Source organism: Elaeis guineensis, chromosome 7, assembly GCF_000442705.2.
Source record: "Elaeis guineensis isolate ETL-2024a chromosome 7, EG11, whole genome shotgun sequence".
Classification (NCBI taxonomy): domain Eukaryota; kingdom Viridiplantae; phylum Streptophyta; class Magnoliopsida; order Arecales; family Arecaceae; genus Elaeis; species Elaeis guineensis.
This window is the reverse complement of record NC_025999.2, coordinates 24,429,760-24,448,928: the sequence shown is the minus strand read 5'-3', so window position 1 is coordinate 24,448,928 and position 19,169 is coordinate 24,429,760. Positions and strand designations below refer to the sequence as shown.

At 34.1% G+C, this 19,169-nt stretch overlaps 1 protein-coding gene and 3 non-coding genes across 4 annotated transcripts; all 4 read right to left on the bottom strand.

Annotated features, from left to right (window-relative positions):
* Positions 1-7,175: 7,175 nt before the first annotated feature.
* LOC105061466 (ubiquitin-ribosomal protein eL40 fusion protein) lies at positions 7,176-12,000 on the bottom strand. Its single transcript, XM_010945520.3, has 5 exons — positions 11,795-12,000; positions 11,519-11,605; positions 11,318-11,420; positions 8,117-8,183; positions 7,176-7,412 (listed from the first exon to the last, which is right to left on the bottom strand). Exons 1-5 carry the CDS (start codon positions 11,895-11,897, stop codon positions 7,386-7,388), a joined length of 387 nt encoding a protein of 128 aa, XP_010943822.1. The 5' UTR covers positions 11,898-12,000; the 3' UTR covers positions 7,176-7,385.
* Positions 9,200-9,290, bottom strand: LOC114912776 (small nucleolar RNA Z266). Its single transcript, XR_003798611.1, has one exon. It is a non-coding gene; the product is annotated as a small nucleolar RNA Z266 (small nucleolar RNA).
* On the bottom strand, positions 9,507-9,594 carry LOC114912778 (small nucleolar RNA Z266). The gene has a single exon (XR_003798613.1). It is a non-coding gene; the product is annotated as a small nucleolar RNA Z266 (small nucleolar RNA).
* LOC114912777 (small nucleolar RNA Z266) lies at positions 9,736-9,824 on the bottom strand. Its single transcript, XR_003798612.1, has one exon. It is a non-coding gene; the product is annotated as a small nucleolar RNA Z266 (small nucleolar RNA).
* Positions 12,001-19,169: the final 7,169 nt, after the last annotated feature.

Sequence of the window (19,169 nt, the reverse complement as noted above, 5' to 3'; positions counted from 1 at the left end):
CGACCGTAGACAGTGCTATCGAGTTTTGCTTCTTGCTAAACCAAGAGATTAAGTTAACTCTAAAAAATTGACAAGTTTCACTAGTACTTTTTCTATCTAATCTACATCCAGCAAAATCGACATCTGAATATCCTATCAAATCAATTGATAAGTCCTTAGAATACCATAGTCCTAGAGTTTGTGTACCATTTAAATATCTAAGGATTCTTTTAACTGCATTCAAGTGAGATTCTTTCGGATTTGATTGAAAGCGAGCACAAAGACAAATACTAAATATAATATCTGGTCTACTAGCAGTTAAATACAATAGAGAATCAATCATGTCTCTATAAAATTTTAAGTCTATATTTTTACCTCCTTCATCCTTGTCAAGCTTACATGATGGGCTCATGGGTATACCAATTGCTTTGGAGTTCTCCATTCCAAATCTTTTGAGTAGTTCTCTTGTGTACTTGCTTTGGGTGATGGAGATTCCTTCCTTTGTTTGTTTGATTTGGAGTCCGAGGAAGAATATAAGTTCTCCCATCATGCTCATCTCGAACTCCCCCTGCATGAGCTTAGCAAAATGTTGACAAAGAGTTTCATTAGTAGATCCAAAAATAAAGTCATCAACATATATTTGTATAACTAATATATCATTTTGATTTCTTTTAATGAAAAGGGTTGTGTTTACATTTTCTCTTGAAAAATCATTATTAAGCAAAAATTTGCTTAGCCTTTCATACCAAGTCCTAGGTGCTTGTTTCAAACCATATAATACTTTGTTTAATTTAAAAATATGATTAAAAAAAGTATGATTTTCAAAATCTGGAAGTTATTCTACATAAACTTCTTCAGCAATATATCCATTTAAAACAGCACTTTTGACATCCATTTGGAATAACTTAAAATTCATAAAGTAAGTATATGCAAGTAGAAGTCTAATTGCTTCTAATCTAGCAACAGATGCAAAGATCTCATCAAAATCAATTCCTTCTTCTTGATTATAATCTTTTGCAACTAATCTCGCTTTATTTCTTATCACATTTTCATATTCATCCAATTTATTCCTATATACCTATTTTGTGCCAATTATTGAATAATTTTTAGGTCTTGAAACTAAAGTCCATACATTATTTCTATCAAATTGATTAAGTTCTTCTTGCATTGTATTTATCCAATTATAATCTTTTTCAGCTACATCTATAGTTTTAGGTTCAAAATAAGAGACAAAAGCAAAATGACTGAATGCATCTCTAAGTGAAGAGCGAGTTCTTACACCATGTGTAGGATCACCAATGATTAGTTCCTTAGGGTGATTGTGATCATACCTCTGTTCTTTGGGTAGATCATTTGTACCTAGAGGTTGTTCTTATTGTTCTTCACCTTCCTCATCCTGTTTGTCTTCATGTTCTTCATCATCTGGAATAGTTGAGTCTTTTAGAGTGATCTCCTTCATCCTTTCTATAAGAGGATCTGCATCATCAATACTTTCATTCTTCCTTGAAGGAAGATCGTTAGTTTCATCAAAAACATTATGTATTGACTCCTCTACTATTAAAGTTCTTTTGTTGAAAACTCTAAAAGCTTTGCTAGAAGAGAAGTAACCAAGACAAATCACTTCATCGAATTTTTCATCAAATTTTCTTAGTTTTTCTTTACCATTGTTCAAAATAAAACATCGATAACCAAAAATATGAAAATATGCAATGTTTAATTTTCTTTCTTTCCAAAGCTCATAAAGAGTTTTCTTTAAAATTAGTTTAATTAAAGTATGGTTTAATATGTAACATACCGTGTTAATTGCTTCCATCCAAAAATATCTTGAAAGGTTACTTTCACATAGTATGGTACGGACCATTTCTTCAAGAGTTCTATTTTTTCTTTCTACTATCCCATTTTGTTGGGGTGTCCTAGGTGCTGAAAAGTAGTGATCAATACCTTTTTCATCACAAAATTTTTCAAAATCTTGATTTTCAAATTCATTTCCATGATCACTTCGAATATTTTGAATTGAAAAATCTTTTTCATTTGTAACTTTTCGATAAAATTTTGAGAAAACATAAAAAGTTTCATCCTCATGTGCTAAGAAGAAGACTTATGTAAAATGGGAGAAATTATCAATAGTCACAAAATCATATCATTTTCCACCTAGACTAGTAGTTCTAGTGGATCCAAATAAATCCATGTGCAATAGTTCTAATGGTCTAGAAGTTAAAACAATATTTTTAGATTTGAATGAGACTCGTATTTGTTTATCCATTTGACATGCATCACAAATTCTATCCTTTTCAAAATTCAATTTGGGTAAGCCGATAACCAATTCTTTTTTAATAAGTTTTGAGAGTGAATACATGCTAATATGTGCAAGCTTACGATGCCAAAGCCAACTAGTCTCATTAATCTTGACATTCAAGGCAACTAGGCATTGCATGTTTATTTTGGAAAGATCATTCAAATCTACCATATAAACATTACCATGTCTATGTCCAACAAATTTAATGCCTTCATTAATAGGACTAGTTACAATGCAAACTAAAGATTCAAAAATGACTTTGTATCCTTTATCATAAAATTAATTGATGCTTAATAAATTATGATTTAAACCATCTACTAATAAAATATTTTCAATATACTTGGAGGGAGTGATACCAATGTTACCTAAACCGATGATCTTTCCTGTGCCATTGTCTCCAAAGGTGACCATCCTTCCATTTTTAGCAAGTGTGATGAATTGGGATTCATCACCAGTCATGTGTCTTAAGCAACCACTATCAAGATACCATCTCCGATTTGTTCCTTGGGATGCAAGACACACCTATACACAAGAATCATGTTTTGACTTTAGGTACCCAAGTTTTCTTGGGTCCTTTTTGGTTAGTCATAATGGTTCCTTTTGGAACTCATATTTTCTTTACATTGAAATTTTTAGATTTGTTAGAAAAATATGAATATGATTTGTGTCATATTTTATCACATTTAAAGTAAGTTATATTTGAAAACTTTTTGTATGATAAGTTTATAAAGATATTTTTCAAAAATTTTTGTTTCTTTAAAGGGTTATATCCAAGACCGACTTTATCATAAATGGCCTTTTGATTGTCAAGTATCATGTAAAGTTTATTTGAACTTAAAGTGAACTTTTCAACCATTGGTTTTAACTTGGCAATCTCATTTTTTAAGTTCAGATTTTCTTGAGACAGGATTGATTTTTCATTTGAAATACTCTCATTTTCTTTTAGTAAAGATTGATTCTTTAATTTTAATTCTTTATTCTTTACCCCTAGCTTCTTTAGTTCATCAATTAGGTCATAAAACGCTTCATGAAGTTCTTCAAAGATAAAGTCAATAGGAGTTTCAGTATTTACCTCATTTTCATGTGCTATAAGGCACAAGTTGGCTTGTTCATTTGAGTCTTCTTCTTCGAAACTTGACTCATCACTTCCGCTCCATGTAGCCATCATGGCCTTCTTCTTGTACTTCTTGGGACCTTTCTTCAGTTGTGGGTATTCAGACTTAAAGTATCCCGGTTTCTTACATTCATAACAAATAAGGGGTTGCTCCTTATCCTTCTCTTTGCTATGTTCTCCATTTGTAGGTGGCCTCTTCCTCATTCCTTATCTTTTTTTCTTCAAAAACTTTTTAAATCTTCTAGTAACGAGGGACATTTCTTCATCCTGCTCTTCATTTTCTATATCATCGGATTCTTCATCAGGTTGAGTAGTGGATTTGAAGGCAATTATCCTCTTCTTTTTGACATCTTCTTGGTATTGTTTCATGCTTAGCTCGTAAGTCATCAGTGATCCTAGAAGCTCCTCCAAGGGTAAGATATTCAGATCTTTGATTTCTTGGATTGCGGTCACTTTGACCTCCCAAGTCCTTGGTAAAGATCTAAGAATCTTTCTTATAAGATCACTGTTAGAATAAGACTTACCAAGACTTTTTAGACTATTAATAATATCAGTAAAATGAGTAAACATCTCAGTTATTGATTCATCATGCTTCATTTTAAAAAGTTCATATTTATGCACAAGCATGTTGATTTTTGATTCTTTCACTTGATTAGTTCCTTCATGAGTTACTTCTAATCTATCCCATATTTTCTTAGCTGACATGCATGTTGAAATACGATTAAATTCATTAGCATTTAGAGCACAATACAAAACATTCATGGCTTTAGCATTTAGTTAAGCCATTTTCTTATCAACCTCATCCCATTCTTTTTCAGATTTGGTTGATTCCACACAATCAATTATTCTAGTGGGTATGTGTGGTCCATTTACTATGATACTCCACATATCATAGTTAAGTGCTTGAATAAAGATTTTCATCTGAGCTTTTCAATAGGTATAATTTGACCCATTGAAAAGTGGAGGTCGGTTGGTGGACTGCCCCTCGGCTAATGAAGCACCAACTTGAGTTGCCATAGATCTTTAGCTCTTTGATAGTTAAATCAAAGTAGGGCTAGAGCACTGAGCTCTGATACTACTTGTTGCCCAGCTATGCAACCCAAGAGGAGTAGATGAATTGGATTTTTAAAAATTTAAAGTTAATTTACAACTATGAGAATTTTATAATAATAAGTAGGATAAATGTAGAGAGTGAAATTTATGCAAGGGGTAGAAGCTGGATGCAAGAATGCAAGAAGATAAGAAAATTTAAAAGGAGAGCAAGTAAGCACAACACAAACAAGAAGATTTATAGTGGTTCGGTGCCAACATTGCACCTACGTTCACTCTCCAAGCTCCTACTTGAAAATTCAAATCCACTAAACCGTATTCAACCTGAATACAACGTCGGAACCTTCGACTCTAGCTATTCCAAGCTAGAACACTTATTTTTCGGATACAAGCCAACCCAATACAATCCAATTCAAGGTTCGAATCAATCTTTCCACATTTTGGAATCCTTCCAAAATAAAATATCAACTCAAAATAGAGTATAGCAGTTAATCACACAGAAATACAGATGTAGCTCCTTTAATGAGCAAATAAAGCTTTAAATACACTTTACACAATAAAAACGAAGCTCTTCTGATTTGCTTCAAGGTGGTTGAAGACTTGAATGAGCTCTTGAGGGGTTGATGAACTTGAAATAAAAGCTTCTTGAACTTTTAAGAGGGCTCTTGCTTAGGGTTGAAATGAATGCTTGAAGAACCTTTTCAAAACCTTGTTGATTCCCTCCTTTGAGTGTCTTTTATAACTTTAAATAATGGTGGAGAGTAATCTAAGTTGTAATAGAGCCGTTGGAGCACATTAAATGGACATTAAATGCAGCTAAAATGAGCTAAAAACTAGCTATTGCGAAGTTTTTCCGTCGCAGGGGTCAATTCATAGGGTCGACTCATGCACAGGGGTCGACTTATGGGGTCGACTCATATGGTGCAGAACAGAAATTGACAGTTCTGTATCTTTGGCTTGCACAGCAATAGAGGTCGACTCATGCTCAGAGATCGACTCATGGGGTCGACTCACAGAGTGTACCAGTTAAAGAATTCAGCGTGCCTTTCAACCCCTTTTACCATGAGTCGATTTATAAGGTCGTTTCAAATTTATAAACATGATTTTCTTTCAAAATACACATCCAAAAATATTGAAATTACCTCCAATAGATTACAAATCTTCTGCTCTTGCTCTTGAGGCTTCCGAATCAGAACTTGATAAAATTATGATTTTACTTCTGAAATACAATAAATCTTTTTCCAAATCAAAATCATTAGTAATTCCTTCAAATACTTTGTAATCATTAAAATTAATTCAAGAAGCAATACACGATCTTGGAGGATGGCCATGAAGAGGCTGAACCGGCCAAGGAAGATCTATTAGATAGCAAATCTAAGGGATTTTGGGTCATGCATGTAGATGGATTGTCGAACTCCGCTGGGTTGGGGGTAGGCTTATTACTCATTGGGCTAGAAGGGTTCGTCGCCAAATATGCCTTGCGGTTTAAGTTTCTAGCCACCAACAACGAAGCTGACTATAAAGCTCTCATCATCGAGCTAAAACTTGCAAAATAGCTCGAGATACAAAAGCAAGAATCTACAATGACACTCAATTAGTGATGGGACAAGTAAAAGATGACTACGAAATACAGAAAGAATATAAAGAGATACTTATAAAAAGTGAAAGACTTAATTTCAGTGTCCATTAATTTCGATATTTAGCAAGTACTTAGATCGAAGAATTCGAAAGACGACCCTTTATTTATGCTCATGACTTTGGCACCGGAAGACTTGTCCAAAGAATCTTTTTTTAAAATCTTGAAAAAAACCAAACATCGAGGAGCCTGTCTCGATCTTGCAAATTGACACTAAATCAAGTTGGATGGATCCTTTATTTATTTCTTGAGAGATAGGACGTTACCACTGGACTCAAAAAAGACTCGAAAAATTAAACACTAAACACCACACTATATTCTCTATGAAGAAAAGCTGTATAAAAAATCTTTCTCCCTCCCCCCATCCTAAGATATCTGCGCCTTTCTGAAGCTGATCACAGATACTCGAAGAAATATGCAGCAATTACTAAGGAGACAGCATTGATTTATAAAATACTTCAATAAAAATACTACTGACCCACGAGGTAAAAGAATGCAACAAAATTAACCAAATATTGCGACCAATACCAACAGAACACCAACATCCAATACCAACCAACCATGCTTTTGATCCTAATCAATGCCCCTTGATCATTCGCATAATGGAGAATAAACATTTTCAATCCTTTTCCCCAGACGACAGATCATAAAAAATTTATACACATTGCTATCAACTGCTTCATGAAGTGGATAAAAATTAAACTTCTAGCTCGCATCGCATCACAAAGATCAAAATAAAAAATTTCATTTGAAAATTCATCATCTACCGCTTTGACCTCACATATATGTCAATCACAAAAAATAGTCATGAAAAAATCTAAGTAACTAACCATACGATCAAAGATCAAGTCAGAAGATCGGACAAACTGCATAACGTGCTCTGAGCTTATCGCATCACTCAAAAATACCCACGAGGGACTCTGTTAACTTTTCCTCTGGGACAACTGAACCTGGTGCATGCGAGGCACTGCTCATATGCGCATGACGTAAGCAGTTGACAAATAAGGTTAACTTTTTCCCCTCCTCTTACGGGGAATACCAGTCTGCATCGTTTTTTTCAGCTGAAGTAACAAGCATTCCGAAAGAAAGACCACCGAAAGTACAATAAAGCAAAAATCTACTTAAAATTCAACAAAAAGCTTTGTTTTTTTTCCAACTTCATCGGTTAAAACTACTAAATAGTTCTCAAAACAAGCTCCAAGTAGTAGTCTGTCATTGATATAATTAGGAAAATGGAAGTCTTAATTCCAAGCTAATCTAATAAAAGATCTGAATTCCAAGAACAAAATGAACTTCATCCATGCAAGCATTTACTTGATCTTCTTCTTAGGCCTCAGCTGCAAAAGAGTAATTCATTGTGAGACAATGATTCAGGGGCTGTTATGTTTGTCAGGTTATTATAAAAAACAAAAAAAAAAAAAAGTTTAAACAAAACCTAAAACAATTGAGGATCTTTTCGGTATTGCATTTGTTTTCTGTTTTTGTTCTTAAAACTCTTAACAAGAAAAATAAACTAGACTGAACAACATTCGTTATGAAACCCTTTTGTTTTTTTTTTTAAATCGTTTGTGAAAATATTTAAATCCTTTGGTAGGAAGGATTTATTGCTTCCAACAAAAAAGTGAAAATAAATGCATGAAATTACTGAAATATTGTGCAAACAAATACCATATTCAGCATCGAACTCCATGTAGTATGCCACTAATTTGCAGATAAGCAAAATCCCAAACACAACAAGAATGTCAAACAGGCCCCAAATTTCTGAAATTCTTGCCTGGTTGGTCTTTATAAAACCTATTTCAAAAAATTTGACAGCACAAAACCGGAAAAAACAGACATCCCACGATTTACTAACAGAACCAAAGTAGACACATGCTCCAGAAGTGAAGTTGACTACAGCTTAAATTGAGGGCCCAAGGTTAAAATGAAATATTATCCACATTAATACTGACAACCAAAAAAGTGATAAAGCAATCCAGTTCATAAATGAAATCAACATCAAGACATTGCAGGATAAAAGGACAGTGAGCGAGGAGGTTACCTGGTTGCTGTGGCCACACTTCTTCTTCCTGCAGTTCACAGCCCTTGGATGCAACCGTGCATAGCACCTACACATGAGAAAATATCTCAAACTCAGCAATGTCATTTAAGTAAATTCGCTTTTCTATTTTTGACATATCTCAGAAGATTAATTACATGAAAGCACAACCAACATAAAAAAATTGTGTTCATTAAATATAGGTGAAGTACAAGGGTCGGATTCAAGGGATCACAGGCTGCAGCAGGCCAAGAATGGAGGAAGCATGATAGAGTTCAAGAAATTCTTTAATTAGATCACATTTCCTTGATCAAGAGTTCTGGAAACAAGATATAATGAGAGTTATATGTACTAGTGCAAAATGAAGGTAGCCCTCAGAGTGAGATGAAAAATGGTCAAGAAAGAAATTGAGTTGGCTTAATAGAGGTTGTAGTCCTGAAAAGAAATGCATGAAAACGTTGACTCTAATATTGGAAAATAATAACTTTTCTCATCATTGCTATGACTTGACCCAGTGCAATTAATCCACAAATGTCTTTCAAAAACAATTAAAGATTAAACGATGATCAAAACAAATCGAGTAATTGCTTGGGGAAACCACCAACAAGCATAGCATTGAGAAAGTAATGTTTAAAAGGATAAGTGGATGCATCAAAAGCATCTAAAAACAATATCCCTTTAGGGTTGGATCAGACTGTCTGAGTGGTCGAAATAAATTTTGAGATCTAATTGGCAAAAACCAAAATAACCTGGTCAGAAAATAGGGATAGATATCAGTTGTTTCATCTCATATATAACTCTATCCAGGGGTTTTTACAATATATAGTTTCAAAGTTCTATGATACTCTCAACTTGATCATTATAACAAGGATCTGAAAACCATTCCTAGTATAGATACCCAGAGCTTGACAGATACTTTGCGTTAAACCATTTCGTCAAGAATGACAAATTGACAAACCATTGCAGATAAGCCACTTAGGCACTCAATACAATCAGATAATCACAAAAAAGGCCAAAATGAACTAGTGAATCTACAACCTTAACAACATAATCCTATTTAAGTTTCAAAGTGTACTTCTGATGTATAATTGGCAGGTCAGAATATCAATAAGCCTCATAATTTGAGCTCACAAGAGAACTTCACACATTTAATTGGTTCATCACTCCTGCCACAACTTATCTTACATGCTTGTTGCTAGAAATATATTGGCTATCCTATTTTTTAAAGGATAACCCACATATTTTTAGCAACCAATATATTTGGTTCTAAACTTATATTGATTATCCTTTAAAAAAAGTGAAATCAACTGGATGGTAAATAGGCCTGGAACCCACGTCCACAATTGAATTATTACAAGTTAAATTATTACACAATCAGTCCGCTTTGACATACAATTGGCAGGTCAGAATATCAATAAACCTCAAACTTGAGTTCATCAATACACTTCACACATCCAATTGACGCATCACTCCTGCCATACATTCTCGAACACACTTGGCTGGTAAAAGATGGACAAGTCCTTTTGATGCATTAGAATATGTAGAATCAATTAGTTGATAACTAGAAATAAAAAATAAAGTTAAAAATATTTGTAAGACACTAAAATATATAGATGATGTAGAATGGGCAGGTCAGAATATCAATAAGCCTCAAAAGTTTAGCTCATAAGAGAACTTCGCACATCTAATTGATTCATCGCTCGTGCCAGATATTTTGAAATATTTATGGTTGTAAAAAGGGCATGTTGATTATCCATGAATACATCAAAACATTTAAAATCAGTTAAAATAAAACTGATCAGAATAGGGATGTTCATTGAAAGAACAGCAATGCAGAAAAAAGAAAATATTTCTCAGTTTCCATCTAATGGGAGATCCAATAACCACGCTGACAGGAGGGTTACAAAATGAAAACCACCAAAGGTGGGCAGCAGAAAGCTACTAGCTCATCTTTAGGATTTACATTCAAGGGTAAACCAGATGTCAAATTGAAACCTCCCAAGCAAAATGAAAAGAGAAAGGTTCCAAAGAAGGACTCTTTGGAACCTGTGCATCAATATTGCGTAGCTATGACTCGAAACGCTTCCATATGGTATATATAAAGGAAGGCGATCTTAAGGGCCACGCTAAATTGCCTACAAGCAAATTATAATAATACCCACAACATGCTATCATAATTGAACTAATGCTGCTATCACCACCACATATAATACAGTGCACTGACAAAAAATAAGCCTGAGACAAAACACCAGGGATCCACCAAACTTCTCAGGTCCCATGAGGCCTGGTGGAAGATCAAAAATACCATCCCCTACTCATAATATACATTTTTCTAGAGAAAAACATAAAACTAAAAGAAATTATCGGAAAGAAAAGCAGATTGAAAATTATATCTGAGCATAAAATAAAAAAACAAAAAACTAAGTTGCAAAAATGAAATCCATTGGCAAGCCTGTAGAAAAGGAGAAAGATAGTCATGTGACTAATGAGATGTATGGCAGCCGAGTAAAGGTAAATGTACCATAGAAGGACATTCAAGTTTCAAACTTGATTTCACTATCTTAATATGCATTATCTAACCAAATTGTACATTCAAAGTCTCAGACAATTAATATTCTGATTGAGGACAACAAGAAGCAATGTTTCATTTACATAACTAGAGTAGTATCATTCATATAACATAAAACAACTTGAAGCAACAAAGTACAAAAGTCAATGGATAACAGTAACAAAACATTAAAAGGCTGGATACTACTAAGTTCTATAAGCATCAAAACTGTTGCACAAAACATTCCAATCATATTTGGATCCATACGGCATTAATGTACAAACTTGCGGCATGTTTCGCCCGTGAAAATCAACTGCCATTAAACCCAAAGCAGGTGACAAAGTGTAGGCGAGCCTAGATATTTGGACCTATGGTGACCTTCACAGCACATATAAAGCATGCAGGCTATAGCCCATAGTTCCAATAACAGGTTAGACATTTTTTTTCTTTCAACATGGAACATCATATGCTAACAAACATGCCATCAAACCTACATACCTTTTTTAATATAGAAAACAAAAGAACTCAATATATACACATAACAAACATGGCAAACACTTAATTTTAGTTAGCCAAAACAAAAATAAGTTCCAAGGTGAAAACATTGGTCCAGAAAGACGGCGCCGCGGGGGTGGGTGGGGATTAAGATAGCATACTTTCGGCAGATCATTTTGTCCTGGTTGTACTTCCTGGCCAGAGCCATGAGAGAGGGCTCTATGATCCCTCCCCTCAGCCTCAGCACCAGATGCAGCGTTGACTCTACATCACCAAAACAGTCAAAATACTCGTCAGAAAGAAAACCCTAGAGATCTAGAACCAGTACAAAGAAAAAACTACGGGGGCAAAAAAATAAAAACCTTTCTGGATGTTGTAGTCGGCGAGGGTTCGTCCATCCTCGAGCTGCTTTCCCGCAAAGATCAGACGCTGCTGGTCTGGCGGAATCCCTAAAATTTGAGAAAACAAGAGAAAAATCATTAAAAAATAAAATAAAAATTTGAAGATCAAACAGAACCCCTAAAATTTGGAGAAAATAAGAGAGAAATCGTAAAAAATGAACTAAAAATGTGAAGATCAAAGCAGATCGGATCGAAGAAAAAGGAGGAGGAGGAGGAGGAGGAGGAGCAGAAAGATACCTTCCTTGTCTTGGATCTTGGCCTTGACGTTGTCGATGGTATCACTGCTCTCGACCTCGAGAGTTATGGTCTTCCCCGTTAGGGTTTTCACGAAGATCTGCATCGTTCCAGAGAAGTATCGCGCTCTCGACTCCCTTCACCTCTGAAACCTGCCACGGGAGCCGCGGCGGTCCCATTTTGTAGGCGCGCTCCTCTTATTCTCTCTAGGGTTTCGTTTTGTGGCAACATAATGACGAGATTGCCCCTCCTTGGGCCTTTGGGCTTCCCGGTGTCTAGACCACCCGGTCGATGGACCTAGCACAACAGGACTGGCCTTGATCAAACCTGTTCACATGATAATTGTCTTAGAATTATGGGTCTACCAAATTGGGAAACATCAGGTTTCTTTGGGATGCACATCAAATTGGTTTGGCTATGAAATAAGTGGCATGAGGCCCCATCTATATCCCTTTTTTTCTTTCTCATCAAGTTGACTTTCCCTCTCTATCTATCTACGATGTCTTCCTCCTCTTCGGGTCCTTTTCTCTCCTTCCAATTTTTTTTTTATGAAGGCATCCATTCCAAGTAAATCACGTGGCTATAGACTATATATACTATGAAAATTATTATATTAGTTTTTCTGGAGGCATGTATTAGATCACTCTTGGGCATCTATCAAAGGAGCTTAATATATCAAAAATCACTAAGTATATATCATTGGTACTATATATCAATTTGTCTAAAAATATATATTAGATTGTTATTGGATATGTATAAAAAAAATTTAAAATATCTCAAAAATTTATCGAATATATACTACCTTGATATGTACTATGTATTGGTGAACATGGTATTTTGAAAACTATATATCACTTTGTCTGGATGTGTTATTAGATTGTTACTTTGTATATATCAAAGAAGTTTAAAGTATATACCAGAAACTCATCGAATGTATAACACTTAGACATATATTATATACTAGTGAATATAATGTTTTGGAAATAGTATATCAATTCACCTAGAGGTTGGTATGGATTCTTGGGTGATTGATTTACTAGATGTATATCATTGGTTATGTACTGTGTATCGATGACATGGGGAGGAAGAGACTATTTTGTAGAAGGAGATAAGAATCTGAGAAGGAGGAAAGTCTCGCAAATGAACAGAGAATGAAGGATGGCTTGGGGAGGAAGAAAAGAGGGACATGGATGACACTTTATATATATATTTTTTTATATTAAGTCATGGAATGGACACATGATATTAGAAAGAGTCGTCCCATCCCACTTTGACTCTTTAGTTTCGACTTTAACATGAATGCAATAGGATTCACGGAAGAAAAGGTACATTGCTCGATACCATCTTCTCTGGTGTGTGCACTGAAGGATTTTAGTTCCTCTTTTGATAGTTATTGTGCGAAGCCATAAGGGCTATGCTCTATGTGTTATACCTTATTTTATTACAATGTGACTATTGATTAAAGGCCAAGATCTCTTACTTAAGCATGCTGTAATACAGTGCATTCAGAGAGTTATCAATGATTCATTTGACTATATCAATGTCAATTTTCATCCACAATTATCATGATTGGCATCAAATCATGGTTAGGCCTATATGTGCATGATTTAACCAGTCTAAATTTTCGGCTATACCTTTTTTTTGTAAAATGAATATATTTTCCATTCCTTGAATAAATGTAACCATTAGAATCAATATGTAAGCGATTTAAAAGTATGGAAGGAGCCATTGTAGAGTTCCATAATATGGTTTTAGTATGTTAGCCATATAAGTTGTAACCTAATTAGCTGCACTATTTACTTCTTGATAGACATGAGTTACTTTAAAAGAATGAAGAGAAGTAATCATTCATCAGTAGTCCTATACGAAAGGATGAGATTGAACTCTTGGATATCCAAGAGTAGAGAGATGCTCCAGTGTATAGAAGAGGGTTCTACCCCCTCTTCCTCAAAGACCTACTTAGATTTTAACTAGAAGGAGACCTGGACAAAGAGGTTAGTATCCTTATCTTAGCTATCCGCTCTTCTAAGACTTAGCATTCTAAGAGGGAAAGGTGCGGGTAGTACCCTCATAAGGATTATCACCTCTTTTCTTAGCAAATGGTGCCCCTAAGAGAGTCCCTTTACATAGGGACTTTGGCCCAGGTTGGTCAGCTCCCACTTAGGCCCACTTCAAGTGATTTTAATCACCTTAGGTCATGCGTTGCTTAACTTAACCTAGAGAGCTAATTTCTTAGTTTGATCTCTTCTCCGGTAGAATTTAGGTCTTTCTTTATCAAGTAATGAGAGAATCTTAATTAGAATCTAATTTTAACTAAATAAGAGATAGATGGCATATATTAAATATATTATTGGGATTGATCTAATCAGACATCCACTTATTAGAAATCTATCCCTTCAGGTTTATGTAGTAACATATGAGCTACATGATCCAACATATTGCTATGGAGTCCATATCACACTGAATCTCTTAGTGAGCATGATGAAATTAGTTATTGCATATACTATATCTTGCAATTTAGTCACTTATCATTCCAATATCCTTGTATGATCCTTGAGTATTCTACAATTTGATCTTTAGTTATTCAATGTCATAAGCTATTAGAACCCTACATCATGTCAAACAATCTTTCATGAAATTATTCACATGGATCATTTTGAAAATAATTAATTATTAGTCATAAGTTATGAAAATAATTATTGGGAAATTTATTTATATGATTTGTGCAAGAGTATTAGTCATGTCACATTACACTTTTCCTCTAGAATATAAATTTTTGATCATGATTGATTTAAGAATATGCACAATTAGGGTATATTAATTCAAGACCACTGGTTCAATTATTTTGGTTTTCATTTTGATAGGTTCTAAGCTTGTACATAATGAACTAGTCTTCAAGTCAACGAAGCAGTATGTATTTTGAGTATCAATTTATTTTACATTTTTATGCTCAAAAATATATTTTTAAAATTTAATTGTTATACTATCCATGGCATAAACACTATCAAATGTTGTGAAGTATATCAATAAACTCACATATCAGCACATGGGATTGAGACCTCGAATAAGAAATCAACAAGAGAGATTGTTTAAACTCTAAATCTGAATAATCTCTTCTACTATAATAGGAAATAAGAAAAAGCTTTCATGGCAAGATTATTAAATAAAATATATTTTTTTTATGATGAGAAAGTATGAAGCTTTCATCTCATTGGAATGCTTAGATAAGAAAAATGCAGCTTTTTGGATGAAGGATCCAAATTTCTGACAAAAGAGATTTTCCAATTTCAAGTCTCCATTTTTTTCTCTTTGTTTCATGCCACTCATTTTCTATCTCATGCGTAATCTATGTGTCGATATTCGATTATAATCATAAAATAAGGACTAGAAAAAAAGTTTCCAATACATGGGGGCCAATACATAAAATGATAGACACTCAATTCAGAAAGTGATACATAGTTTCTTCTTTTTCTTTAAAAAAAAGTATCGTAATTAACCACCCAACTTTCATTCTACATTCATTGTCCCATGTATTGCATGGGGTTGGCATAGCACATTAGGAGTGGTTGGTGTTAGTTAGGCCCTAGGCATTGCTCAGTCAATATGATTGGTGAACTAAAAGATGACATGATGATTGATCTTTTAATATTTTTTCTTTCAAAGAAATGTCATCTTGAAGAAAAAATATAAGCATTAAATTTGGTAGTCCAGAAAATTCATTCTCTCTAGGTGCACCATCTTAGCCACCAATGGCTACCATGATTCTGAAACTACTACATATTTTTCTTCATCTTAGAAAGTATAGCTTTTAGAAAAAGCACGAGCATGCAAGGTTGTTGCTCTAAAAATCTTCATTCGATCTGAATATGCAATTACGTCAACCCCTAATATTTGCATTTATACTGAAACCCTCCTAACATGCCACCATGTCATGCAGCTCTTTAGAACTGAAGGATCCCAAACCCTCTTTACAAAAGAGTTTTTTGAATCTTGACCCTTGAATTTCTCTTCTCTTTTCATGTAGATCCCTTCATTTTCCATCTCATGTGATTTTGTTATTTATTAATTTTAATGATTAGTTACAAACATTTTAATAGGCTTTAATATGTAAAATGGCAATAGATTATATAGTTTTACTTTTTTGCTTTGAGAAAATATAGTGCTATTAATAACCCATTTGTTTATTATTCAATTCAAAGGTTTGATGTGGCACTCAAGAATTGATCTTGTATATTAGGAGGGAGGGAAATATAATTTAGTTGATAACTTGGATCTCAATCAACAATTGATTTTCATATCAAAATGGCGAATTAAGAGGTGACATGAAGGGTAACTTTTAGCATTTCTCCTTTTAAAAAAGAGAGTCATCTCTAAGAAAAGCCCAAGCATTTAAACTTGGTGGTCCAAAAACTTGGTTCACTTGGAGTGTATTTACTCAGGGCCTAATGTCTATATTATTTTTAAAATTATGGCACCTATCTTTTTCCTTCAAAAATGTCATTTGTTCAAACAGAATACTGAATTCACCACAAAAATCTCCCAATACCCCCTTCTATAGACTCAACTCTTAGTAAATTAGTTAAGGTATATTAGGGAGAGGTGGTGTTGGTCAAGACTCAAGACATTTCTTTATCACTGGCTTCTATATAAGACCATTAACTAATAGAAAGGGTGATCTTTAGCATTTTTATTGGATAAAAGAGTGCATTTCGAAAGTTTGAGCATGCCAGCCTAGTGGTCCAAAAGTCATATCAGCCCCCAAACATCTGCATTTATCCTAAAACCGTCTCGCTCTACCACTATGTTATGCAACTCTTTGAAAATCAAAGGATCTCAAGCTCTCTTGAGAAAAAGGGATTTTGAATCTCAAACCTCTATTTTATCCTCTTATTTTCTCTAGAGCCCTTTGTTTTCCATCTTATGTACAAGATATGTCAAGATTTAGTTATCATCAAAATTAAAGATTAAATATAACATTATCAGCAACAAAAACTAATATATAAAATGATGGTAAATAATCAATTTTTTCTTTTTTCTTTTCATAAAAATAGTATTATCTATCATATCCCTGATTCAAGATCATAAGTCAATGGTCATAGCAATCACCGCATACTCATAAAGAACTCTCTTACAAGTATGCAAGGCATTCCAACATGATATTAAATACATTGGAATAGAGATAATTTAACTAAATATTGAAATTCAATTAATTAACAATCTAACTAATAAATAAAATTTAAAAATTTTACATCAAATAAATCTCAACTAATAAATCTCAATCTGAAATTAATATAGTCCCACCGGAATCAAAAGTTCCTTAGATTCAAAAACACAATCTATTACAAATATGGATTAGATTTGGATCATTAAATTTTCAATCTGAACCCAAATGATCTGAACCGATCCCAAAGTAGCATAATATATATTTTAGATTCCTCCTTAAATATAAGAAATTAGTGTTCTTATGTCATATAGTTAGTCGATATATGTGGTTGTTATAAAGAAATCTAATTATCAATGAAATCTTGTATAGAATATATCTTTGATAATGTGTACTTACTACTTATGATGCAATGTGTTTTTGATATAAGTAGGTAATCAATTTATGTATGCTTATTATGGATTCTATAAGAATTATTGTTAACCAAATTATCTCAAAAAAGCTAATGGATTGATAGAATTAATATTATATATATTTGATTCAAACAGACTCAAATAAAATTGGACTAGGTTTGGGTTTTTTTTTGACTCAATTTAAATATAAATTGGATTTGGGTTATGTCAACTCCTAATCCAACACAACCTGCTTGTAGCATTATGAATGCATTGCAAGTTCCATAGTAATAAGAAGTCGATAGGTCTTTTACTCTAAAACAAAGAAAGTGATATGTCATCTTTCTACCATACCTTCACCTTGTGTCAAATTGGATCTAAGTCCTTGCTCTCCCACATACAGTAATTTCTGCTTTTTTCATGTCTGTCTTTTTTAACCAATCATATTGGAGTGATGCTGTCCACTCACAAGCAAACTTAGTGAGGTGGATGATCTTGATGTTGTACCCAATGTTGACACTATCAGATGTCATTGGCAAGATAGACATCATGGTGTTGATACTTTAGGTCACTAGGATGGATGCCCTTATACATATTTTTTCATATATTTCTTTCTCTGTTACTGGTCTGGTGACTCTGAATATCATTTGTAGTTTAAGTAAAAAAGGAACAAAGAAATTGGTTGGAAATCAATTGCTTACTTTCTTCCTTTCATACACTTCATAAAAAGAGATATTTAGATTGTATAACTTTTTTTTTAAAAAAAAAATGGGCAACCGTAGGTGAGACGGTCGTGAAAGGAATGTTGGCTATAGGAGAAGAAGTTGTGGACATAGAGGTGGAAGCTGAGACTTGTCAGTTTTGAATGTAAACTTGACACCATTAATTTTGATAGGAGGTAATACAAAGTGTCCCTGGAGGCTAGAAAATCTCAACTAGACTTTCCTTCCTTTGCATCAGTAGCTACCCTTACAAGATCTCAGACCAGAGTTAAGATGGTCATCACCAACTATGTTCCACTAAATACGGATAAAGACAAGTAGCTTGTTGTTGATCCCCATATCCTGTAGGAACCTCCAAAGAAATTATGGCATGACCCTTTTACCATCCTTAGAAATCCCGTCTACTCAGATTCATCTATTCAAGTTGGCACTAAACTTGATCACTGCTCTTCTATCTTTAAAATGCCTACCTCACACGTGGTGCAAAATAAAACCCATCCCATCTAAAAAGATTTGTGCCATTCAAGAAAGGCACTTGCTTCCAATAGGGGGCCTTGGACATTATCGATTGGAGTATTGAAATGGGCTCATTTTTTTCCTTTGCAGAGGAATGGGGCATCCTTCAAGAATTTGTGGCCTTAGGAAGAAGAAAATAGACTCTTTAGAGGAAGTTTCCTTTCTAGTGGACCAGAGGTGACCTAGATTTTCCTCCCAAGGGAAAGCACCAAGTTTGGAGATATGATGACCTTTGTAGAGTTGGGGTATTGAAATTCTTCAACTTTAGAGATGGGGTTCGGCTACTAGAACCATCAAGAGTCAAATGGGTCTAAAGGAGATTTTATCTTGACTATGATTGGGATACCATATATATGGATAACAACTGTTACATTATCTTTTTCTCATCAAGAGCTCAATTACTTTGAGCCCATTAGTAAGACAGAATGTGGGATCACATCTTTAAATTCAATATCAAGCCTTGATCCTATAGAGATGAGGTGACCCCTCCGCAACCTTCAAATCCAAGTTCATCTAAAACTCTTCAGTCTACCTCTCCATGCCTGGGATGCTTACTCTATCAGGAGGATAATTTTTAGTTTTAATTT

What these genes read in the sequence shown, in the direction of transcription:
- LOC105061466 (XM_010945520.3), bottom strand. Translation starts at nt 11,897, where the DNA reads ATGCAGATCTTCGTGAAAACCCTAACGGGGAAGACCATAACTCTCGAG. An exon ending in CAAGATCCAAGACAAGGAAG is followed by an intron (nt 11,606 to 11,794) that starts GTATCTTTCTGC and finishes CTCAAATTTTAG; the next exon opens with GGATTCCGCCAGACCAGCAG. An exon ending in GACAAAATGATCTGCCGAAA is followed by an intron (nt 8,184 to 11,317) that starts GTATGCTATCTT and finishes TCTCATGTGTAG; the next exon opens with GTGCTATGCACGGTTGCATC.